This window comes from Oncorhynchus kisutch, linkage group LG17, assembly GCF_002021735.2.
Source record: "Oncorhynchus kisutch isolate 150728-3 linkage group LG17, Okis_V2, whole genome shotgun sequence".
Lineage (NCBI taxonomy): Eukaryota > Metazoa > Chordata > Actinopteri > Salmoniformes > Salmonidae > Oncorhynchus > Oncorhynchus kisutch.
This window is the reverse complement of record NC_034190.2, coordinates 44,004,167-44,027,712: the sequence shown is the minus strand read 5'-3', so window position 1 is coordinate 44,027,712 and position 23,546 is coordinate 44,004,167. Positions and strand designations below refer to the sequence as shown.

Sequence of the window (23,546 nt, the reverse complement as noted above, 5' to 3'; positions counted from 1 at the left end):
TTCTCGCATTTCTTTTAGACTAACATTTTGTTTTCAGCAGCAGAGATTTGTATAAACCTTGCTATCTGTCTCTCCGACATCTGCAGCATTGTTTGAATATTCAAATTTGATCTCCAGCTGTCCAGGCTGCATTTCTCAGCCAGTTGAAATCATGAATCAGCTGGCATCATATTTATGGATATAAACAAAGAAATATCAATTGAAAAATGAAGTGCAGCTAGTTTGCAGTCTTTCCAGCTTCTGTTTAAAGTGATTGTGTTAGCTGTATTGTTGGCTAGCTCCTCTGAACAACTGTGTCCTGACGAGAGAGCACATTTTCTATGCCAGGCGAAATCGCGCCTCATTAGCTCATTGTTATGGACGTATCGAAATAAATGTCACTAGAAAACAGATTAAACAAATGCAGCTACTGTTATAATTCTGGCTGCACTATTTGACGCGATTAAGTTAGCCGTAGTTGGCTAGCTAGAAAGAAAGTGATAAGAATGTTGCCAGCCAGTATGGCAATGGAACATTTAGAACGAACGACTGGGTCACGTCCATAGATACAGAACAAAAAGTCTGAACGACTGAGTCGCGTCTCTAACAACCGAACTGATAGAAAGAACAACCAGCCGGCTTGGGGAGCAATCCTAGATGTGTGTCGGGACTATATATGGTGGAAGGATGAAAAAGTATGAATAAATTCATCAAAATAACGTTTATGAAAGTATGTCAATCATTATGTGAATATGTTGGTAACCAGTATTAGGATAGAGAGTGATAATGCCCTCGAAGCCGGTGTTTGGAGGATATATGTGCACGGTTTTGACTTTGTTTCAGGCTTAACAACACCTGTTCCAAACACCAGCTTCAAGGGCATTATCACTTAAATGTAGAGCAGGGTCAGGCTACAGTTCACTGATCAACAGCTTTACAGGGTTGTCTGCATACTCCGATTATATGGTAGCTATTCATGCTATAAGCATGGATTGGATTGGAAATCAACCACATCATTCCCCACGGACCAGGGTTGATATCAGTTCGCATTTCAAGTCAGTAAATTCATGAAGTGGACTGAAAATCCAATAATTTGTCAGTCCATGAATAGGAACTGAATTGAGATGCCCCCTCCCACCCTGCTATGCACCTTCAGCAGTTCCAGGGCTGTAGGGGAAGTGGTCTTCTGGGTCTCTCCTCTCCCTCTGGGGGGTGTGTCCCTGGTCCTGTTGGACCTCTGCAGGTTGCCTTTGGTTTTAGGCTCGTCATGGATGGGACCCCTCTTCACAGGACTGATTCTGCTCTTTAGCACTTCCTGGGACGCCAGATACAGGCTAAGAGTGCTGCCTGTCATGGAAGCCTGGGAGAAAACAAAATGATGGGCATTTGAAGGAAATAACTTAATATATTGCACGCACGTACCTATGCACACACAGCTTGACTGAATAGAAAAAGTGTCAGCAGGTGTCTGGTCTGTCTAGACAATCAGACTTTTGTATTGCTTCATTTAGTAGCAGATTGAAACAGATGGGAGGGAGATGTAGCCTACCTCCAGCTCCCTGAGTATCTCTGATTGGCCGCAGGTCTCTAGGTCCTGCAGGGCCTGGGACCAGAAGGTGTCCTCCTGGTTCAGGGTGCCATGGCAATGAGGGGGGCTGGCGTATCTATGACAACGCAGTAACCAGAACATGAGAGGAGCCTTGCTGTTCTGGGACTGGGGATGCCTGCTTCTGGTTTGAAACGGGTGTGGCCTGCAAAGCAGTGGGGGTAATGCAGGCATTGCACTGCATAGCGGAGAGGTCCTTTAAAAACCTTTCAGGCCTCAGGGAGGGCAAGCGTTAACTCTCTCACTATCACAGTAGAAGGCGCAAAACAGTGTATTCCATTAGAACAGACAGAGCCTTCATGCACATGGTTAATAGTTTAAAAGTTAGGCCACACAAAAATTCTTCAAGAGTTGACCATTTGTGGCAGTGAAGGTCACAAGTTGAGAAAAAAATCTAGTCAAGAGTCAAGAGTGAGGCAACAGACAATGAACAGGTGTGTGTCTATTTGGGCCTTTGGGTGCTTTAGAGGGACAGGTTTGGTGAAGACAGAAGCAACACAGAAAAAAATGTGTTTATGTGAAACACCAGGAACCTCACGGGCAGTTAGTAAAGCAGATTAGAGAGAGAATACCTGAGAAAGAGAGAAAAAGCACAGATAGACGAAGCACGACAACATGGATGAATGAAACAACTGTGGTGATTTCGAGAAAAATTGCATATTTCTTGGATTCACTTTACAAATTGATAGCTGGCAGTGAATTGACATATTGACTTTTAGACTAAACCAAACTTGTTTATGTTGCTCATTGCTTACATTCATCAATGGAGGCATACAGAAGGCATACTTGAAGATGAAAAGGAAAAAATAACAGCATTGAAAGCCACAAAATTAAACAATGTTTGATGTAAAAATGTGATACGTATTACAATTACTTAACACATAGTTTTCTTAAAATGTCTTAAAGCATTGTTGGTTAAGGGCTTGTAAGTAAGCATTTCACTGACTGTAATGTGAATTGTATTCGGCACATGTGACATAACATTTAAAATGATAAAATCCATGTGCCATGTCCAGATCTGCATGTGCTTTAACCTCTTGAAACTAGGGGGCACTGTTTTCATTTTTGGAAAAATAACGTTCCCAAAGTAAACGGGCTATTTTGTCAGGACAAGATGCTAGAATATGCATATAATTGACAGCTTAGGATAGAAATCACTCTAAAGTTTCCAAAACTGTAAAAATATTGTCTGTGAGTATAACAGAACTGATATTGCAGGTGAAAGCCTGAGGAAAATCCAATCTGGAAGGGACTCTTATTTAGAAAGCTCTGCGTTCCTATGCGTCCCTATTGAGCAGTGAATGAGACATCAACAAGATTCCTTTTTCTATGTCTTCCCTAATGTGTCTAGTGTCACAATACATAGTTTGAGGCTTTTATTTTGAAAAATGAGCCTGAACGACAACATTGCGTCAGTGGTCAGCTGGAGGCTCTCAGAGTGTTTTGTGCATAAAAGACAAATGCGGCCATTGTTTCTCTCTTTCCTACTAAGAAGCCACCTGTCCCGGTTGATATACACTGCTCAAAAAAATAAAGGGAACACTTAAACAACACAATGTAACTCCAAGTCAATCACACTTCTGTGAAATCAAACTGTCCACTTAGGAAGCAACACTGATTGACACATTTCACATGCTGTTGTGCAAATGGAATAGACAACAGGTGGAAATTATAGGCAATTAGCAAGACACCCCAATAAAGGAGTGGTTCTGCAGGTGATAACCACAGACCACTTCTCAGTTCCTATGCTTCCTGGCTGATGTTTTGGTCACTTTTGAATGCTGGCGGTGTTTTCACTCTAGTGGTAGCATGAGACGGAGTCTACAACCCACACAAGTGGCTCAGGAAGTGCAGCTCATCCAGGATGGCACATCAATGCGAGCTGTGGCAAGAAGGTTTGCTGTGTCTGTCAGCGTAGTGTCCAGAGCATGGAGGCGCTACCAGGAGACAGGCCAGTACATCAGGAGACGTGGAGGAGGCCGTAGGGGGGCAACAACCCAGCAGCAGGACCGCTACCTCCGCCTTTGTGCAAGGAGGAGCACTGCCAGAGCCCTGCAAAATGACCTCCAGCAGGCCACAAATGTGCATGTGTCTGCTCAAACGGTCAGAAACAGACTCTATGAGGGTGGTATGAGGGCCCGATGTCCACAGGTTGGGGTTGTGCTTACAGCCCAACACCGTGCAGGACGTTTGGCAGAGAACACCAAGATTGGCAAATTCGCCACTGGCGCCCTGTGCTCTTCACAGATGAAAGCAGGTTCACACTGAGCACGTGACAGAGTCTAGAGACGCTGTGTAGAACGTTCTGCTGCCTGCAACATCCTCCAGCATGACCGGTTTGGTGGTGGGTCAGTCATGGTGTGGGGTGCTATTTCTTTGCTCGCCAGAGGTAGCCTGACTGCCATTAGGTACCGAGATGAGATCCTCAGACCCCTTGTGAGACCATATGCTGGTGCGGTTGGTCCTGGGTTCCTCCTAATGCAAGACAATGCTAGACCTCATGTGGCTGGAGTGTGTCAGCAGTTCCTGCAAGAGGAAGGCATTGATGCTATGGACTGGCCCGCCCGTTCCCCAGACCTGAATCCAATTGAGCACATCTGGGACATCATGTCTCGCTCCATCCACCAACATCCGTTGCACCACAGACTGTCCAGGAGTTCAAATCAATCAAATCAAATTTATTTGTCACATACACATGGTTAGCAGATGTTAATGCGAGTGTAGCGAAATGCTTGTGGTTCTAGTTCCAACAATGCAGTAATAACGAACAAGTGATCTAACTAACAATTCCAAAAATAAACTACTGTCTTATACACAGTGTAAGGGGATAAAGAATATGTACATAAAGATATATGAATGAGTGATGGTACAGAGCAGCATAGGCAAGATACAGTAGATGATATCGAGTACAGTATATACATATGAGATGAGTATGTAAACCAAGTGGCATAGTTAAAGTGGCTAGTGATACATGTATTACATAAGGATGCAGTCGATGATATAGAGTACAGTATCTACGTATGCATATGAGATGAATAATGTAGGGTAGGTAACATTATATAAGGTAGCATTGTTTAAAGTGGCTAGTGATATATTTACATCATTTCCCATCAATTCCCATGATTAAAGTGGCTGGAGTAGAGTCAGTGGCATTGACAGTGTGTTGGCAGTAGCCACTCAATGTTAGTGGTGGCTGTTTAACAGTCTGATGGCCTTGAGATAGAAGCTGTTTTTCAGTCTCTCGGTCCCAGCTTTGATGCACCTGTACTGACCTCGCCTTCTGGATGACAGCGGGGTGAACAGGCAGTGGCTCGGGTGGTTGATGTCCTTGATGATCTTTATGGCCTTCCTGTAGCATCGGGTGGTGTAGGTGTCCTGGAGGGCAGGTAGTTTGCCCCCGGTGATGCGTTGTGCAGACCTCACTACCCTCTGGAGAGCCTGGCGGATGCTTTAGTCCAGGTCTGGGAGGAGATCCCTCAGGAGACCATCCTCCACCTCATCAGGAGCATGCCCAGGCATTGTAGGGAGGTTATACAGGCACATGGAGGCCACACACACTACTGAGCCTCATTTTGACTTGTTTTAAGGACATTACATCAAAGTTGGATCAGCCTGTAGTGTGGTTTTCCACTTTAATTTTGAGTGTGACTCCAAATCCAGACCTCCATGGGTTGATAAATTTGATTTCCATTGATAATTTTTGTGTGATTTTGTTGTCAGCACATGCAACTATGTAAAGAAAGTATTCAATAAGAATATTTCATTCATTCAGATCTAGGTGTTATTTTAGTGTTCCCTTTATTTTTTTGAGCAGTGTATTATCAAATAGATATTTGAAAAACACCTTGAGGTTTGATTATAAAAAACGTTTGCCATGTTTCTGTCGATATTATGGATCTAATTTGGAATATTTTTCAGCGTTGTCGTGACCGCAGTTTCCGGTGGATTTCTCAACCAAACGTGAAGTACAAACGGAGGTGTTTCGGCTATAAAAATAATCTTTATGGGACAAAATGAACATTTGCTGTCTAACTGGGAGTCTCGTGAGTGAAAATATCCGAAGCTCATCAAAGGTAAACAATTTAAGTTGATTGCTTTTCTGATTTTCGTGACCAAGCTGCCAGCTGCTAGCTAGGCATAATGCTAGGCTATCGGTAAACTTACACAAATGCTTGTTTTGCTTTGGCTGTAAAGCATCATTTCAAAATCTGAGATGACAGGGTGATTAACAAAAGGCTATGCTGTGTTTCAATATATTTCACTTATGGTTTCATGAATATGAATATTTTCTAGTAATATTTTTTGTCCGTTGCGTTATGCTAATTAGTGTCAGTTGATGAAAATTCTCCCGGATCCGGGAGAGGGAGTTCCAAGATTAAGAGCAGGATAAAGCACAAACAGACTAGAAACCAGGCTGCTAATCCTTTGTTCTCGCCTAAAGTAGGCGCTCACCCAGCAGCCTTATCCCAGTCATCCTCATCGTATCTCCCATCATAGAGGTGGGAGTGGTGGGTAAGGGCGGTAAGGCCAGTGGAGGTGAGGTGAGTCCTGGTCGGTTTGGTGCGTCTCCACTCGTTAGGCTGGAAGTTCAAATCTACACCTCTGTGGAGATACGTTCCTGAACACAAAGGACAAAAACAAACATAAATAAACATGTCAACATTCTACCCACTCCTAACAACTGATTTCAGGACAGTCATGTGAGAATAGCAATCATCTAAAGTGGCCTAAGCTGGTTGTCTAAACTGGTAATGACTGTGCGGCCGTGTTCTGTCCTCACCTTGGCTGCCGTAGCCAGTGTCGATGCCGGAACCATCCCAGGAGCTCATGGCAGAGTACACGCTGGGCCCGGTGGCAGAGTACACCCCTGAGTGTTTACTGGTCTTCTGGTAGTCAGTCAGCTCATCCTCTGTGTCGTTCGGGAATCCTGCCTTCTCCGACATCTGCTGCCCATCCGATTCTGCATGGGAACAGAGAGCTAATAGAGAGTCAAGAGAGAATCCTAACTCAACGTAATGTATTTATGTCAATGAAACTCTTCTAACAAATACAAGGCTCAGCATGCCCTTCCATGCATACTTTTTTTTTAAAGCAACTTGATTAACAAAATTAACAACAGTAGTACATACCGTCTTGGCGTTTCTTGATCTTAAGGGTGACAGTCTCTGCGGCCATTTGGAGTAGATGGATGGCCTCACTCAGGGGTTTCCCCTTCAGACTCACACAGTTGATAGCCAGGACACGGTCCCCTATATGGATGGCACCAGTCCTATAGAAGACAAAATGAAGACAAAAGACAAAATTAATACAAAATGACGGACTACAAATTTCCTTCAAAGGAAGACGCCCTTGTCATTTCCTAGGGTATCATGAGACAACAGATATACATATCAATCATATTACAAACATTAGATAAGATAAGTGAACAAGAAGGTAATTGGTTGTTCAAACGACCTAAAACCAACTTGGGCATAGAGGACGGGAATATCAGCTCAAATGACATGCTGTAACACCCTTAAACAAGTGTATGAACTTGTATGAACTTTCTCCCCCACTAAGGGTGGGGGGAAAACGCTGCAGCTAAGCAGTCACTACTTCACAGCTCTGTTCTCTTACCTGAAGCACATAACTTACAGGTTTGGAACCAGGCTAGGTCTGTGAGAGGTTTTGCTGAGAAAGCGACATCCTGCTATCCTGTGGAAACCTTAGCTGTGTTCGAATACTCATACTAACCACACTAACCGTACTATTTGTGACGTGAATTGAGTATATAGTATGGATATAGTTAGTATGCCAAAAGTTCCCAGATGTCGTACTAAATTTGCCAAAATATGAAGTATACACACAAAGGACACTATTTCCGTACTTTAGGGCCCATAATGCAATTCTTCTGGAAATGGCTTCACATTGTTTTCAGATTTGAAGAAAATGGCGGAAAATATGCGCCGCCGAAGTACAACGAGAGCGGATACAAATTCATTGCTTTGACTAATTACAACAAATGTTAAGAAAATGTTGAGCAATGTAATAAATTACTTTTCAAATAAATTACCTTACTCGTTATGTTGGCTGACAAATTGTTAGCTACGCTGTCCTTAAGAACCACATAGCATATCAATACAGCAGTATGTACCGATATGTTAGCTAGCTACTTAACGTTAGTTGGCTACTTACACGTCAAACTTGCCAGTATAACTACAGGTTAACTACCCCACGTTTATTGACTTGATCATTCCCGAAAATTCGCTTTCAGAGCACTCTCGTCTGACTGTACCAGAGCACAGAATAATGAACTTATGAGCGCTCAACCACCCATTGAATATGGCAGATGTAATTCAATTGTTGCCAACAGCACAGTTACAGTCGCCAACGCTATGGATGACATGTAAACTGCCTAACCAGCTCTGCTAGGGAACGTAAAATGGTGTGTTCTCTCATGTGTCTGGAAGTAGCTAGCAAGCTAGCCAACGTTAGCTTGGGTGCTTGACTGCCGTTGTAAGGTCAGAATGCTCAAATCAACCCTACTCCCGAGCGTCCAGTATGCGCTCCGAGAGCAAAACGCTCTGAATTTACTCTGGCACTCCAGATTGAATTTAAGAACACATCCGAAGTCGTAAAATGTCTAACTAGTCATTTGTTATGCTAACTAGCTCGCAAGAGGTTGCATAGCAACAACATCAACTTCCCGTAGACAGGAGAAGAGCTAGTACGCTCAACCAAAAACATACTGTTTGTTTATAGTATACTAAAATGAACTAAGAGTATATAGTATATACTCATTAAGTACGTAGTATAGAGTATGTTTGTATAGTTATTAAAACACAGCTCTAGTGTTTGAGCCTCCTAACCGTAACAATACAGTAGATTATTATTATTTATTTATTTATCCTGTTTATCGAATATAATCAGCTGATAATATTGGTGAAACGATATATGGTTGGGCTCTAATAAGAAGGCGATAAAGCACATCAGAGTGTGGTGATAGTTCCTTCTCTGTTTCAGAGGCTTTTCTGTATGGTCGCGGCAATGAAACAGCCCAGACTGTCCAGTTTGGCAAGAGAGTAACAAAGAGCTGATTAAGCAAACATCAGACCAGACAGATATTGTTTATTGACATATTTTACACTGTGTGGCTTTGAGGGTGTGGCAAAAATCACAATTCGTAGCGTCCTTATTTCAACCATAAATCACAACCATAATAGTAGAGTCGAGGTGCATCTCAATAGTCCAACCTTCGACTATCTATACTGACATTAAAGAATTGTACAGAAAATCCAGACAGAAAACAGATCCCGGGTAGGCCTCCTCCATATTGCTTTCACCTACAGCCTGTCTATACATACAGTACAGATGAAGCAGAGGAGACAAGGAAAGGCTTTTGACACCTATGGAGCCAGTCTATGGGAGAATCTCAATTATATACTCCTCGTGTCCTCTCTCCTCGCCTCCTTCTCAAAACCCATTAGAGGAGAAGGTCAGAGGGGAGAGGACGCGAGGAGTATGCAATTGAGATCTTCCCTATAGTCTCATCACCTCTAACCACTCTTATAATAGGAGCGCCAACCTCATGCCCCTGACACCTGAACCCCAACCCTCTCACCTTTCAGCCAGGCCCTTCTTGGTGAGGCCTGAGATGACGATAGGGTCAAAAGGCTCCTCTGTGCCTGAGATGGTAATACCCAGCGGGCCGTTGTAACGCTTCAGCTCCACTGTGTAGATAATGGAACCAGACATCTCCAGCTCATCTGACAGGGACAGAGAGAGCACGCATAACCACACATGCTCAGAACATGTAGAAATATGACAGTTATTACATAAGGGATAAATTAGACCAAAAATAAATGGCACACTAGCTAGCACACATCAGACATGAGTCACAAATGAAACATGTAAAAACAAGCCACTTGACAAATCAAAGCACCATGACACTCTGCTATACTTAATTTTACAGTTATTTTTCAGATGGTATTTTACATAAAAACAGTGGGAACTTACAGCACAATTCAAACATCACATATTAACTTTCTTATGGCACATGGTATGTCTTCATCGACCTCGCCAAGGCTTTCGACTCTGTCAATCACCATATTCTTATCGGCAGACTCAGTAGCCTCGGTTTTTCGGATGACTGCCTTGCCTGGTTCACCAATTACTTTGCAGACAGAGTTCAGTGTGTCAAATCGGAGGGCATGCTGTCCGGTCCTCTGGCAGTCTCTATGGGGGTGCCACAGGGTTCAATTCTCGGGCCGACTCTTTTCTCTGTGTATATCAATGATGTTGCTCTTGCTGCGGGCGATTCCCTGATCCACCTCTACGCAGACGACACCATTCTATATACTTTCGGCCCGTCTTTGGACACTGTGCTATCTAACCTCCAAACAAGCTTCAATGCCATACAACACTCCTTCCGTGGCCTCCAACTGCTCTTAAACGCTAGTAAAACCAAATGCATGCTTTTCAACCGGTCGCTGCCTGCACCTGCATGCCCGACTAGCATCACCACCCTGGATGGTTCCGACCTAGAATATGTGGACGTCTATAAGTACCTAGGTGTCTGGCTAGACTGCAAACTCTCCTTCCAGACTCATATCAAACATCTCCAATCGAAAATCAAATCAAGAGTCGGCTTTCTATTCCGCAACAAAGCCTCCTTCACTCAAGCCGCCAAGCTTACCCTAGTAAAACTGACTATCCTACCGATCCTCGACTTCGGCGATGTCATCTACAAAATGGCTTCCAACACTCTACTCAGCAAACTGGATGCAGTCTATCACAGTGCCATCCGTTTTGTCACTAAAGCACCTTATACTACCCACCACTGCGACTTGTATGCTCTAGTCGGCTCTTGTATGCCCTCACCAACTTCAAACATCAGCTATCTGAGCAGCTAACCGATCGCTGCAGCTGTACATAGTCTATTGGTAAATAGCCCACCCTTTTCACCTACCTCATCCCCGTACTGTTTTTATTTATTTACTTTTCTGCTCTTCTGCACACCAATATCTCTACCTGTACATGACCATCTGATCTTTTATCACTCCAGTGTTAATCTGCAAAATTGTAATTATTTGCCTACCTCCTCATGCCTTTTGCACACATTGTATATAGACCCCCCCTTCGTTTTCTACTGTGTTATTGACTTGTTAATTGTTTACTCCATGTGTAACTCTTTGTTGTATGCTCACACTGCTATGCTTTATCTTGGCCAGGTCGCAGTTGCAAATGAGAACTTGTTCTCAACTAGCCTACCTGGTTAAATAAAGGTGAAATAAAAAAAATAAAAAATAAAAATGTAATGATGTGTGTTTATACTAGGTAAATAGACAGCAATGTTTTGATACAGTCTGGAGATGTGTCCATTAGGGAATTCAACCTCATTGGACAGAAATCTGTACTTTAAACCAACCTCTCCACGCAATACTGCATCTCTATTGTTGTAGCATGACTCTGTGTTCATCTTACCAGCGTTATCCTCGTCCTTTTGGATCCGGAGCTTGACCATGTCCTCTGCCTGCTGCAGCACATGCATGGCGTCCTCCATGGTGCAGTTCTCCAGACGCACGTTGTCGATAGCCAGCAGCCTGTCCCCTGGCTCCAACGTGCCTGTCCTATTAGCAGGCAGGGGAGAGGAGGGCAGCAAATTAAACCAGATAAAACATCAAGTGATACTTGTCTGTTTGTACCTGACATTTGCTTTGCATCTTAAAGATACTATTACTAGGGCCCTGTTTTTCCTGGTAAGGTCACATGGTGAGGAAAAACTCCTGCTCATGACTAGTATCACTGCATTTCAGACTTAACTAAACCCAGAACAGAGGCAGTAAAGCAAGTAATTTGTTGGAGTAACCTAAAAACTGGACATTTCTTTGCTGATCTTATCAGCATGACTCCCCATGTGATTGGGATGTGGGACACACCTGTGAGCTATGCTTCCTTTTCTGATGTCAGAGATGATGAGAGCTTTTTCGGGTCTCTTGCTTGCTGTTCAGACAGAGACACCATTACATTAAATGTTAATAACATCCACAATGATAATAGCAGGGAATAGAAATCACATTTATCAGTAGTTGGATGGATACATGCATGCTCCACTTTAATGCACACACCCACATCATTGCATATATAACAAGTTCACTGTTGGCTTGCCCTACTACTACCTTCAGTATATGTGGTATCACTTCTCTAAAATCCTCTGTGCTACAGATAATTGCTGTCCTTTGTTTTTCCAGGCTTGTGAAAGTGTGAAAGAGTTGATGATAAATGCTTGTATTAGACTGCTATTATTCAGACATAATTAGGCAGTAGCTTCCATGACAGTCTAAGAGACCAGTCATGGATCACAGAGCATTGATCCACAGAGAGAGAGACAAAACTCAAATAGCCAACCAAATCATAAGAAAACAAAATATTATTATTTCCAATGTGTCAAGTAATAAACAAAAAAACTGAGCAAACTAGAATGCTATTTGGCCCTAAGCAGAGAGTACACAGCAGCAGAATACCTGACCACTGTGACTTACCCAAACTTAAGGAAAGCTTTGACTATGTACAGACTCTGTGAGAAAGGCCGCCGTAGGCAGACCTGGCTCTCAAGAGAAGACAGGCTATGTGCACACTGCGCTACAAAATGAGGTGGAAACTGAGCTTCACCTCCTAACCAATGTATGACCATATTAGAGACACATATTTCCCTCAGATTACACAGATCCACAAAGAATTCGAAAACAAACCCGATTTTGATAAACTTCCATATCTACTGGGTGAAATACCACATTGTGCCATCACAGCAGCAAGATTGGTGACCTGTTGCCACAAGAAAAGGTCAACCAGTAAAGAACAAACACCATTGTAAATACAACCCATATTTATGCTTATTTATTTCCCATTTTGTACTTTAACCATTTGTACATTGTTACAACACTGTATATATACATAATATGACATTTGTAATGTCTTTATTTTTTTGAAACTTTGAGTAGAATGTTTACTGTTCATTTTTATTGTTTATTTCACTTTGGTATATTATCTACTTCACTTGCTTTGGCAACGTTAACATATGTTTCCCATGCCAATAAAGCACCTTGAATTGAACTGAGATTGAATTGACTTGATATGAAGGCCAAGGAATTCTAATGTTGGGCTACGTCGCCCCCTGCTGTTCGCATCTGGTATTCTCACCACTGATTGTGATGCCAAGATCTACTCCCCCCCTCTTGGGCAGCTTCACATGGAACATGCCACTACTTGGAACCACTGATTCTAATTGGGGACAAAAACATGAAATTAACAGATTGATTAAAGCATAAATAACAAATGCAGACTGTCCTTTTAACTCATATTAAGGAAATTTGTACTAACTATGACACAGTATGTGGTTGTCTCACCTTGCTATCTTAAGATGAATGCACTAACTAAAGTCGCTCTGGCTAAAATATGAATGGATAAAAGAGATGCCATTTCCAACTTTGATAAACAAACGTTAAAGAAAATAAAAAGGCTATACCTGCTACATCAAACTCGACCTCCAGAGTGACCTTATTGGCCAGAGAGGCATTTCGCAGTAGTTGATTGGCTTCCTCCAGTGTTCCATCCTCTGTAGGGATTCTGTTGATTAACAGGAGTCTGTCCCCCACCTGCAGAAGTCCACATCTGACAACACAAAGCACAGTTAGAAGATAAAAATAGAGGAAAAAGGGTAATTGTGTGTGGCATTCAGCACATTTTAGATGAAAATATAAAACTCATTTTCATAGTGAATGTGGCCTTTATACAGTTAGACTAGACAGACATTTATCCAAATGACCAGGTGTTACGAACTATTTTCCCCAATACTTCTCTCCTTTACGGCCCATTTCCCAGACCCAGATTAAGCCAACTCTGAAACCAAAAAGCATTTTCAGCGGAGACCATGAGACTCCTGCTGTAAAGCGATAAGAAACCTTATCCATGTTGACTAATACCATGCATCTGTTATATGGAGCATATACACATTTACAGATCCATCTTGTTTTCTTTACTCTCATGACTGCTGTAGATTTCAGATACAAGTATCAGTCAATTTAAATAAATTCATTAGGCCCTAATCTATGGATTTAACAAGGCTGGGAATAAACACCTTAAATCTAACAACAACAAAAAAAGGGTAGGGGCGTGGATCAGAAAACTAGTTAGAATCTGGTGTGACCACCATTTGCCTCATGCAGCGTGACATCTCCTTCGCATAGAGTTGATCAGGCTGCTGATTGGGACATGTGGAATGTTGTCACACTCTTCAATGGCTGTGCGAAGTTGCTGGATATTGGCGGTAACTGGAGCACGCAGCCATCCAGAGCATGCCAAACATGCTCAATGGGTGACATGTCTGGTGAGTATGGAAGAACTGGGACACTTTCAGCTTCCAGGAATTGTATACAGATGCGACATGGGGCTGTGCATTATCATGCTGAAACATGAGGTGATGGCAGCGGATGAATGGTACGACAATGGGCCTCAATCTCATCACGGTATCTCTGTCCATTCAAATTCCCATCAATAAAATGCATTGTGTTTGTTGACAGTAGCTTATCCCTGCCCATAACTTAACCCTACCATGGGGCACCAACGTGCCAGTGGGATTTGATGATGAGTATTTGCCCACTGAAGTCGGTTATGACGCCAAACTGCAGTAAGGTCAGGTCCTTGGACGACGAGCACGGAGACAAGCTTCCCTGAGACGGTTTCTGACAGTTTGTGCAAAAATTCTGCAAACCTACAGTTTCATCAGCTGTCTGGGTGGCTGGTCAGACGATCCCACAGAAAAATAAGCCAGATGTGGAGGTCCTGGGCTGGTGTGGTTACAAGTGGTCTGCGGTTGAGGCCAGTTGGAAGTACTGCCAAATTCTCTAAAACTACATCGGAGGTGGCTTATGGTAGAGAAATTAACATTCAATTATCTGACAACAGCACTGGTGGATATTCCTGCAGTCAGCATGCCAATTTCACGCTCCCTCAAAACATGAGACATCTGTGGCATTGTGTTCTGTGACAAAACTGCACATTTTAGTGTGGCCTTTTATTGTCCCCAGCACAAGGTGTACCTGTGCAATGATCATGCTGTTTTATCAGCTTCTTGATATTGCACACATGTCAGGTGGATGGATTAACTTGGCAAAGGAGAAATGCTCACTAAAAGGGATGTAAACTAATTTGTGCACAAAATTTGAGAGAACTAAGGTTTTTGTGCATATGAACCATTTTTATTTCAGCTCATGAAACATGGGACCAACACTTTACATGTTGCGTTTATAGTTTTGTTTCGTATATTTCAACTCCACTTTGTCCTTTTGATCTCCTCTCACTGACAACAATCCACTGAGTCAGGACCCTGAAGGGCACAATCAATTCATGTTGTTACATTTTTCATTTGTTTTGACTGGTCCCTCCTGTCTTCTTCTGAGCAATGGAAAACCTTTAAGTAAACTTATTTTCACAGAAAAATTACTAATATTGAATCAATATGTCACCTAAGTTGAACAAATCTCAATCATCTTTCTGATAAATAAATTACTCTTCACCTTGCTTGACCTTGAATAAGGGCACAGACACTTCACCAAACCACTTCCATTACACAAACACACATGCACCCACAAACCCACACTCCTACTGTACAATCAGACATACAGTGCCTTGCGAAAGTATTCGGCCCCCTTGAACTTTGCGACCTTTTGCCACATTTCAGGCTTCAAACATAAAGATATAAAACTGTATTTTTTTGTGAAGAATCAACAACAAGTGGGACACAATCATGAAGTGGAACGACATTTATTGGATATTTCAAACTTTTTTAACAAATCAAAAACTGAAAAATTGGGCGCGCAAAATTATTCAGCCACCTTAAGTTAATACTTTGTAGCGCCACCTTTTGCTGCGATTACAGCTGTAAGTCACTTGGGGTATGTCTCTATCAGTTTTGCACATCGAGAGACTGACATTTTTTGCCCATTCCTCCTTGCAAAACAGCTCGAGCTCAGTGAGGTTGGATGGAGAGCATTTGTGAACAGCAGTTTTCAGTTCTTTCCACAGATTCTCGATTGGATTCAGGTCTGGACTTTGACTTGGCCATTCTAACACCTGGATATGTTTATTTTTGAACCATTCCATTGTAGATTTTGCTTTATGTTTTGGATCATTGTCTTGTTGGAAGACAAATCTCTGTTCCAGTCTCAGGTCTTTTGCAGACATCAGGTTTTCTTCCAGAATGGTCCTGTATTTGGCTCCATCCATCTTCCCATCAATTTTAACCATCTTCCCTGTCCCTGCTGAAGAAAAGCAGGCCCAAACCATGATGCTGCCACCACCATGTTTGACAGTGGGGATGGTGTGTTCAGGGTGATGACCTGTGTTGCTTTTACGCCAAACATAACGTTTTGCATTGTTGCCAAAAAGTTCAATTTTGGTTTCATCTGACCAGAGCACCTTCTTCCACATGTTTGGTGTGTCTCCCAGGTGGCTTGTGGCAAACTTTAAACAACACTTTTTATGGATATCTTTAATGGATTTCTTCTTGCCACTCTTCCATAAAGGCCAGATTTGCAATATACGACTGATTGTTGTCCTATGGACAGAGTCTCCCACCTCAGCTGTAGATCTCTGCAGTTCATCCAGAGTGATCATGGGCCTCTTGGCTGCATCTCTGATCAGTCTTCTCCTTGTATGAGCTGAAAGTTTAGAGGGATGGCCAGGTCTTGGTAGATTTGCAGTGGCCTGATACTCCTTCCATTTCAATATTATCGCTTGCACAGTGCTCCTTGGGATGTTTAAAGCTTGGGAAATCTTTTTGTATCCAAATCCGGCTTTAAACTTCTTCACAGCAGTATCTCGGACCTGCCTGGTGTGTTCCTTGTTCTTCATGATGCTCTCTGCGCTTTTAACGGTACTCTGAGACTATCACAGTGCAGGTGCATTTATACGGAGACTTGATTACACACAGGTGGATTGTATTTATCATCATTAGTCATTTAGGTCAACATTGGATCATTCAGAGATCCTCACTGAACTTCTGGAGAGTTTGCTGCACTGAAAGTAAAGGGGCTGAATAATTTTGCACGCCCAATTTTTCAGTTTTTGATTTGTTAAAAAAGTGTGAAATATCCAATAAAATGTCGTTCCACTTCATGATTGTGTCCCACTTGTTGTTGATTCTTCACAAAAAATACAGTTTTATATCTTTATGTTTGAAGCCTGAAATGTGGCAAAAGGTCGCAAAGTTCAAGGGGGCCGAATACTTTCGCAAGGCACTGTACTTACTTCCATGATCACATAATGATCAGGACAAACACATAGGAGCACTGTGAACTAGGATTCATTCACTAACCACTGCGATTCATTTACCGTCGCGTCAGGACTGAGACGAACATCACAATACGATGTTCTGCTTGAGTCATTCCCTCCCAACGGCGGGAGCCTTTTAATGGTATTACACCACCCAGGGGACAAGGCCTTCTCTTGTTCATACAGACATTATCATTAATCTTACAAGACAAGGAGAGAGACCACACATTGGCCTAATCGGTGCTCGCTGTTAATTGGCCTGTATCGTTTTATCTTATTCAATAAACAGATATTAAATGCAAGGATCAAAATTAAGAGTGTTGAAGTGTGGTGTGACAAATAAACTACTGGGAAAGTAGACTAGAATGCTTCTCACAAACACAGGTTCTAATACCACTGCAGTTATTTCAATTACATCAAAGCAAAGTGGCTAATGGAATTGATAGTGTATCGAACACTGACGTCTTTGTATAGTTAGGAGACCCAGATTAATACTCCTCAGAGAAAGCAGTGACTCGCCCCATCACTCCTGATGATGCCCCACCATCCTCTTGAGTGACTAACACACTGTGTGTCTCTGTGTGGAAGGCCGTGTGCGCACATGCATCTCTGTGTGTGGGTGGGTCACCTTTCGGCAGGGCTGTCGGGCTCGATGAAGCGGATGACTGGGGGGGCGGACAGGGTCTCTGTGGCAAAAACACCCCCCTGCAGTTGAACCCCAAACCCTAGGAGTGGATCCCCCCTCAGGACGACCTCGCTGGTCTCCACGTGAACAACCTGACCCCCAGGGCCCACTGAGCTGGATGCTAGGGACACTGGTAGGGGGGGTTGGATGGATAGGAGGAAGAGAGAAAGAATAAAATGGTCAGAGTGAAAAGAGCACTAGAGAGAGAAAGGGAAAGTGAGTGTTCGAGAGTGAAAAGAAGAGAGGAGTCAGCTATCAGTCTTTCCATCAGTCATCTTAGTCGACGTCAGTGATCAGTCATCAGAGCGGTCACCACTTTGACGAGGGGAGGCAGGGTAAATTCTCAAACTATTATAAAACAATGTTATGAATTCACATGGAAAAAACAATCCACATACGTGAGCTCTTGTGCTCCTTATTCCACTGGCATCTCTTGTGTGTCGTGCTGTGGGGGCTTGTGGGGGCGACGGGGGGGATGGGGCAGGGCAGGGTGCTGCTGTACCCTGAGGTGGCTGTGGAGGAAGGGGAGAAGCCACCACACACCAGAGCTGAAAGGACACATGCTCACAACATCAAACCAATGCAAAGAGAAGTCCCCCTCAAGGTAGAATAATGCAACTCGCCACTTGACCTGTAACTCCACAGGGGCTACATATGATGCTAATGCAAAGTCAATGATATCATATCATTGGGATCATAACTAGGATCATTAACCCAAAAAAATGACTAATGATCAACAGCAACTCAAAATACATACGTGCAACAAGGAAAAAGGTTACATACTGTACTATACCCAGCAGGATATTCACACATTCCAACTTACATTTGCAGTGGTCCTGCTGGTTGAGCTGGTGGCTGGGACTGCTCCATGTCTTGCAGTGCTGGGTGTGGCTGTAGTTGGCAGTGGGCTCCCAGTGTTGAAGGTTGCTTTTCTGTACTTTCACTACGGCCACAAATAAACAAAATGATAAACAAAATAATTGTTTATTAGGAAAAGATTAGGAAAACCAGGGGCAGCAGGTAGCCTAGTGGTTAGAGCGTTGGACTAGTAACAGAAAGGTTGCAAGATCGAATCCCCGAGCTGACAAGGTACAAATCTGTCGTTCTGCCCCTGAACAAGGCAGTTAACCCACTGTTCCTAGTCCGTCATAGAAAATAAGATTTTTTCTTAACTGACTTACCTAGTTAAAAAAAAGGTCAAATAAAAAATAATAATAATAATTTAAAAAAAATCGCTCTCTCAATCTGCTAAATTCTACCCATGAAATCCTGTTTTCCTTTCCATGTCTAAATTTACTCCACACAGAGCCTGCAGGATAACACCATGCAGAGTAATTGATATTTAATGTTTTCTTCATGGTACGCTAGATAATCCTGTGGCATAATGTATTTTTGTCAACACAAGAAAATCTGTGAAACACATTTAATTGAATTAATTGAATGGAGCAAAGAACGGCTGGCTGATCTTCCTTTGTTAAGTTCATTAACAAGCTTCAACAAAGCTGCATGCAGATTGGAGAGCATTTAAACGTTTCACTTTGGAAGAAAGAAAAATAATCTGTTTAAAAAACACTGTCAGGTCAGTCAGAACTGACTCTCACTGAGCTAATACTGCCTTGAGTGAAGAGAGGACATGCCATGAGAATCTACCTTCATTGAACACAGCTGAAACCCGAAAAGCTGATTGCAGATAATGTCTCTGTCATGATGATAAGGCATTTCTCCCCTCTCTCCTGATTGGCAGGCCAATACTGACCAATTGAGCGTGAGCTGTCAGTGTCTAACCTGAGGATAAAGAGTCTGCATACAAAGGTTTGGCTTTCTCCCAGCAGAACTCGGCTAGGTAAAGCAATAGTCTGTGCTCGCATATTCCCGAAAGACCTTCGCTTGAAAAAGAAGAAAATATAACTGTTGTTTGTCCCTGCTAATAGAACGAAGCAACAACATTTGAATGTTGACTCCTTAAAATTTTTTACCAGGCAAGTCAGTTAAGAACAAATTCTTATTTACAATGACAGCCTACCCCGGCCAAACTCGGACGATGCTGGGCCAATTGTGCGCCGCCCTATGGGACTCCCAATCATGACCGGATGTAATAGAGCCTGGATTCAAACCAGGGACTGTAGTGACGCCTTAGACCACGGCGCCACTCGGGAGCACTAGCCAGAAACACTTCCTGAAATTTGTCAGAATTAAGAAATCTGTCATTAAATTTTTACATTTTTACATCTCACTAAGATGTTTGGTGCAGTATTTCTCAAGTGAAAATCTTTGCATTGAAACTAGTCTCTCGTTAAATGACAACACTTCATGTTTCTGTAACGGATGTGAAACGGCTAGCTTAGTTAGCGGTGGTGTGCGCTAAATAGCGTTTCAATTGGTGACGTCACTTGCTCTGAGACCTTGAAGTAGTGGTTCCCCTTGCTCTGCAAGGGCCGTGGCTTTTGTGGAGCGACGGGTAACGATGCTTCGAGGGGTGACTGTTGTTGATGTGTAAAGAGGGTCCCTGGTTCGCGCCCGGGAATGGGCGAGGGGGCAGTCTAAAGTTATACTGTTACATTGATGCTGTTGACCCGGATCACTGGTTGCTGCGGAAAAGGAGGAGGTCAAAAGGGGGGTGAGTGTAATGGATGTGAAACGGCTAGCTTAGTTAGCGGTGGTGCGCGCTAAATAGCGTTTCAATCGGTGACGTCACTTGCTCTGAGACCTTGAAGTAGTAGTTCCTTTTGTGGAGCGATGGTTATCGATGCTTCGTGGGTGTCAGTTGTTGATGTGTGCAGAGGGTCCCTGGTTCGCGTCCGAGGATGGGCGAGGGGACGGTTTAAAGTTATACTGTTACATTTCCACTCCTACTAGAAGTAGTACTGTTGATCAAGTAGTAATTTTCAACAACAAAACAAATTGTGAGCACCTACAGTCCCCCCAAAAAACGCCTAACATGCTGACCAGACCGGTCACGTCGCGTGCGCCAGCGTCGCAAAATACATGTAGAAATCCATGCTATTCAATTATTGCGCCAACGAGCGTATGCGATGCCAAGGGATAAAATAGAACTCATTTGTATTTCTGATGCAGATCGCGCTGAAAGTCCTGCCTCTCCCATCTCCTCATTGGTTTATAGAAGCAGGTACCCACTTGCCATTTCCTCATTGGTTATACTCACATGGGTGATTGAAAGACAAAATGTTTTGCCGGTTGTCGTGGTAAAAGTGTAGATGCCAATCACCATATAAATTCAAAGATGAAAAAGCCTGGAAGGCTAGAAACGATTCGGTTGGCCATTTTATGTGTGGATTAATTGTCGAAGACCTTGTGCATTTCAGGTAAAATAACAACTCAATGTTTATATCCCAGGACAAATTAGCTAGCAAGTGCAAGCTAACTAGCTAAATTGCCATACATGTTTAATGCTTTTCGACCTGTCCCCAAATTAATGTAATTGGTTGAGTTTGTTTTGATATTTTAACCTGCATGTCGCGTTTGGTGTAGGGGGACAAAATACATTTATGCACGATAGCGCCCGATGGCACTCGCGCGCAGCCGGTTTGGGTTCCGTGTAAGACCAAAACATCACAAAATGTCAAATATGCAAAAACTGTTTTGACTGGTAAGCTTTATTCGATTGGGTGAAAAGTTAATGCGACTGGAGACAGATGCCACACAATTAAGCAATAAGCCCCAAGAAGGTGTGGTATATGGCCAATATACTACGGCTAAGGGATGTTCTTAAGTATGACACGACGCAGAGTGCCTGGACAAAGCCCTTAACCGTGGTATATTGCCATATATCAAACCCCCAGGTGCCTTATTGCTATCATAAACTGGTTACCAATGTAATTAGAGCAGTAAAAATAAATGTTTTGTCAAACCCATGGTATGCGTTCTGATATACCATGGCTGTCAGCCAGTCAGCACTCAGGGCTCGAACCACCCAGTTTATAACAGAGAATAATGACTGTTCTGAAATGTTCCACTTTTTTGATTGCATTTACAGTGTCGATAGACTTGACTCCTTTTACAAATTATTTGTATTCTTAAATGCTATAAAGCACAGGTTATAGCCTAAAGATGAAGTATTGTCTGTTATTTTCAATGTATTAAAAACAAATTTAATGAAACAGTCAAAGGAAAAATGTGGAGTTATGCTCCACACTTGAACGCACACAAACCTTGCAGCTATATTTAACAATGAGAATTACACACGACAGTAATCCTCAGTGCTCCATTTGTACAGTCTTAATCTGTGACAGCCTCCCCCCTCACATGGAAGGATTTGCAGGAAACATGTTAATACACTACATGACCAAAAGTATGTGGACACCCACTCGTCGAACATCTCATTCCAAATCATGGGCATTAATATGGAGTTGGTCCCCCAGCTATAACAGCCTCCACTCCTCAAGGAAGGCTTTCCACTAGATGTTGGAACATTGCTGCACGTACTTGCTTCCATTCAGCCACACGAGCATTAGTGAGGTCTGGCACTGATGTTGGGCAATTAGGCCTGGCTAGCAGTCAGCGTTCCAATTCACCCCAAAGGTGTACGATTGGGTTGAGGTCAGGGCTCTGTGCAGGACAGTCAAGTTCTTCCACACCGACCTCGTCAAACCATTTCTGTATGGACCACTCTTTGTGCAATGGGTCATTGTCATGCTGAAACAGGAAATTGCCTTCCCCAAACTGATGCCTCAAAGTTGGTAGCACAGGATTGTCTAGAATGTCATTGTATTCTGTAGCGCTAAGATTTCCTTTCACTTGAACTAAGTGGACTAGCCCGAACCATGAAAAACATCCCCAGATTATTATTCCTCCCCCATCAAACTTTGCAGTTGGCACTATGCATTGGAGCAGGTAGCGTTCTCCTGGCATCATCCAAACCCAGATTCAACCGTCGGACTGCCAGATGGTGAAGTGCGATTCATCATTCCATTGAACGCGTTTCCACTGTTCCAGTGTCCACGAGCTTTACACCATTTCAGCAGACGCTTGGCATTGCACATGGTGATCTTAGGCTTATGTGTGGCTGTTTAGTCATGGAAACTCATTTCATGAAGCTCCCGGTTAATAGTTATTGTGATGACGTTGTTTCCAGAGGCAGTTTGGAACTCGGTAGTGAGCGGCTGAGCCGTTGTTGCTCCTAGACGTTTCCATTTCACAATAACAGCACTTACAGTTGACCGGGGAAGCTCTAGTAGGGCAGAAATTTGACGAAGTGACTTGTTGGAAAGGTGGCATCCTATGACAGTGCCATGTTTGAAAGTCACTGAGCTCTTCAGTAAGGCCCATTCTACTGCCAATGTTTGTCTATGGATATTGCATGGCTGTGTGCTCGATTCTATAAATCTGTCAGCAATGGGTGTGGCTGAAATAGCCGAATCCACTCGTTTCAAGGGTGTGCACATACTTTTATATCTATAGTGTATGAACCCATGGATGTCTCACAGATTCAGGACACCTGGTTAAGTCCAAGACGTCATAGTATGTCTTCTGAATGCATGTAGGTAAACCCCAAACTATTTTCAAACGTCCACATTGGTCTCAGGTAGAAGTTGTCATTATAACCCTTTCCTATCCCCTATGCCTAATCATAAGAAGTGACAAGATGTCTGACCCTGGCTCATTAGTTACGGGCAACTTCCATCTCACTCTGTGGTCCTGTAAACCTTTGGCTCCTGCAGCTTAGAGATAAAACTCACCTAGAGAAGCGCTTTAACAACTCTATTTCCTATCTTTACTGTGGAAGAGAAGCAGCTAATATATTTGTTGCTATGTCAGTCTTACTAAATCCCCCCGCGAGGATTAGACAAATTGCATTTTATGATCACGTATAATACCCAAATTGTATTTATCATTAAAATATAATGTTGCCGTTGTGGCATTTCATTTCAATAATGAATCTACATCTAGTCCAAGTTTGAAGGACATAAAAAAATTACATTTAATAAGCAATAAATAAAAAGTCAGTCA

General features: G+C 42.9%; 1 protein-coding gene across 6 annotated transcripts in view; it reads right to left on the bottom strand.

Moving 5' to 3' along the window:
* Positions 1-23,546, bottom strand: part of LOC109906953 (glutamate receptor-interacting protein 2) — an 82,148-nt gene that overhangs the window by 6,853 nt on the left and 51,749 nt on the right. For 2 of the 6 annotated variants that reach the window (XM_031793877.1, XM_031793882.1), the window contains exons 10-22: positions 18,403-18,522; positions 17,978-18,127; positions 17,523-17,709; positions 13,089-13,234; positions 12,764-12,844; positions 11,503-11,566; positions 11,048-11,193; positions 9,186-9,330; positions 6,715-6,854; positions 6,366-6,563; positions 6,038-6,203; positions 1,529-1,643; positions 1,130-1,339 (exon numbers count right to left, since the gene is read on the bottom strand). In XM_031793877.1, coding sequence (XP_031649737.1) covers positions 1,130-1,339; positions 1,529-1,643; positions 6,038-6,203; positions 6,366-6,563; positions 6,715-6,854; positions 9,186-9,330; positions 11,048-11,193; positions 11,503-11,566; positions 12,764-12,844; positions 13,089-13,234; positions 17,523-17,709; positions 17,978-18,127; positions 18,403-18,522 — 1,868 coding nt within the window. Of the gene's footprint in view, positions 1-1,129; positions 1,340-1,528; positions 1,644-1,768; positions 2,158-6,037; positions 6,204-6,365; positions 6,564-6,714; positions 6,855-9,185; positions 9,331-11,047; positions 11,194-11,502; positions 11,567-12,763; positions 12,845-13,088; positions 13,235-17,522; positions 17,710-17,977; positions 18,128-18,402; positions 18,523-23,546 lie in introns of those variants that run through there. The other 4 variants (XM_031793878.1, XM_031793879.1, XM_031793880.1 and 1 more) reach the window with 4 other exon arrangements.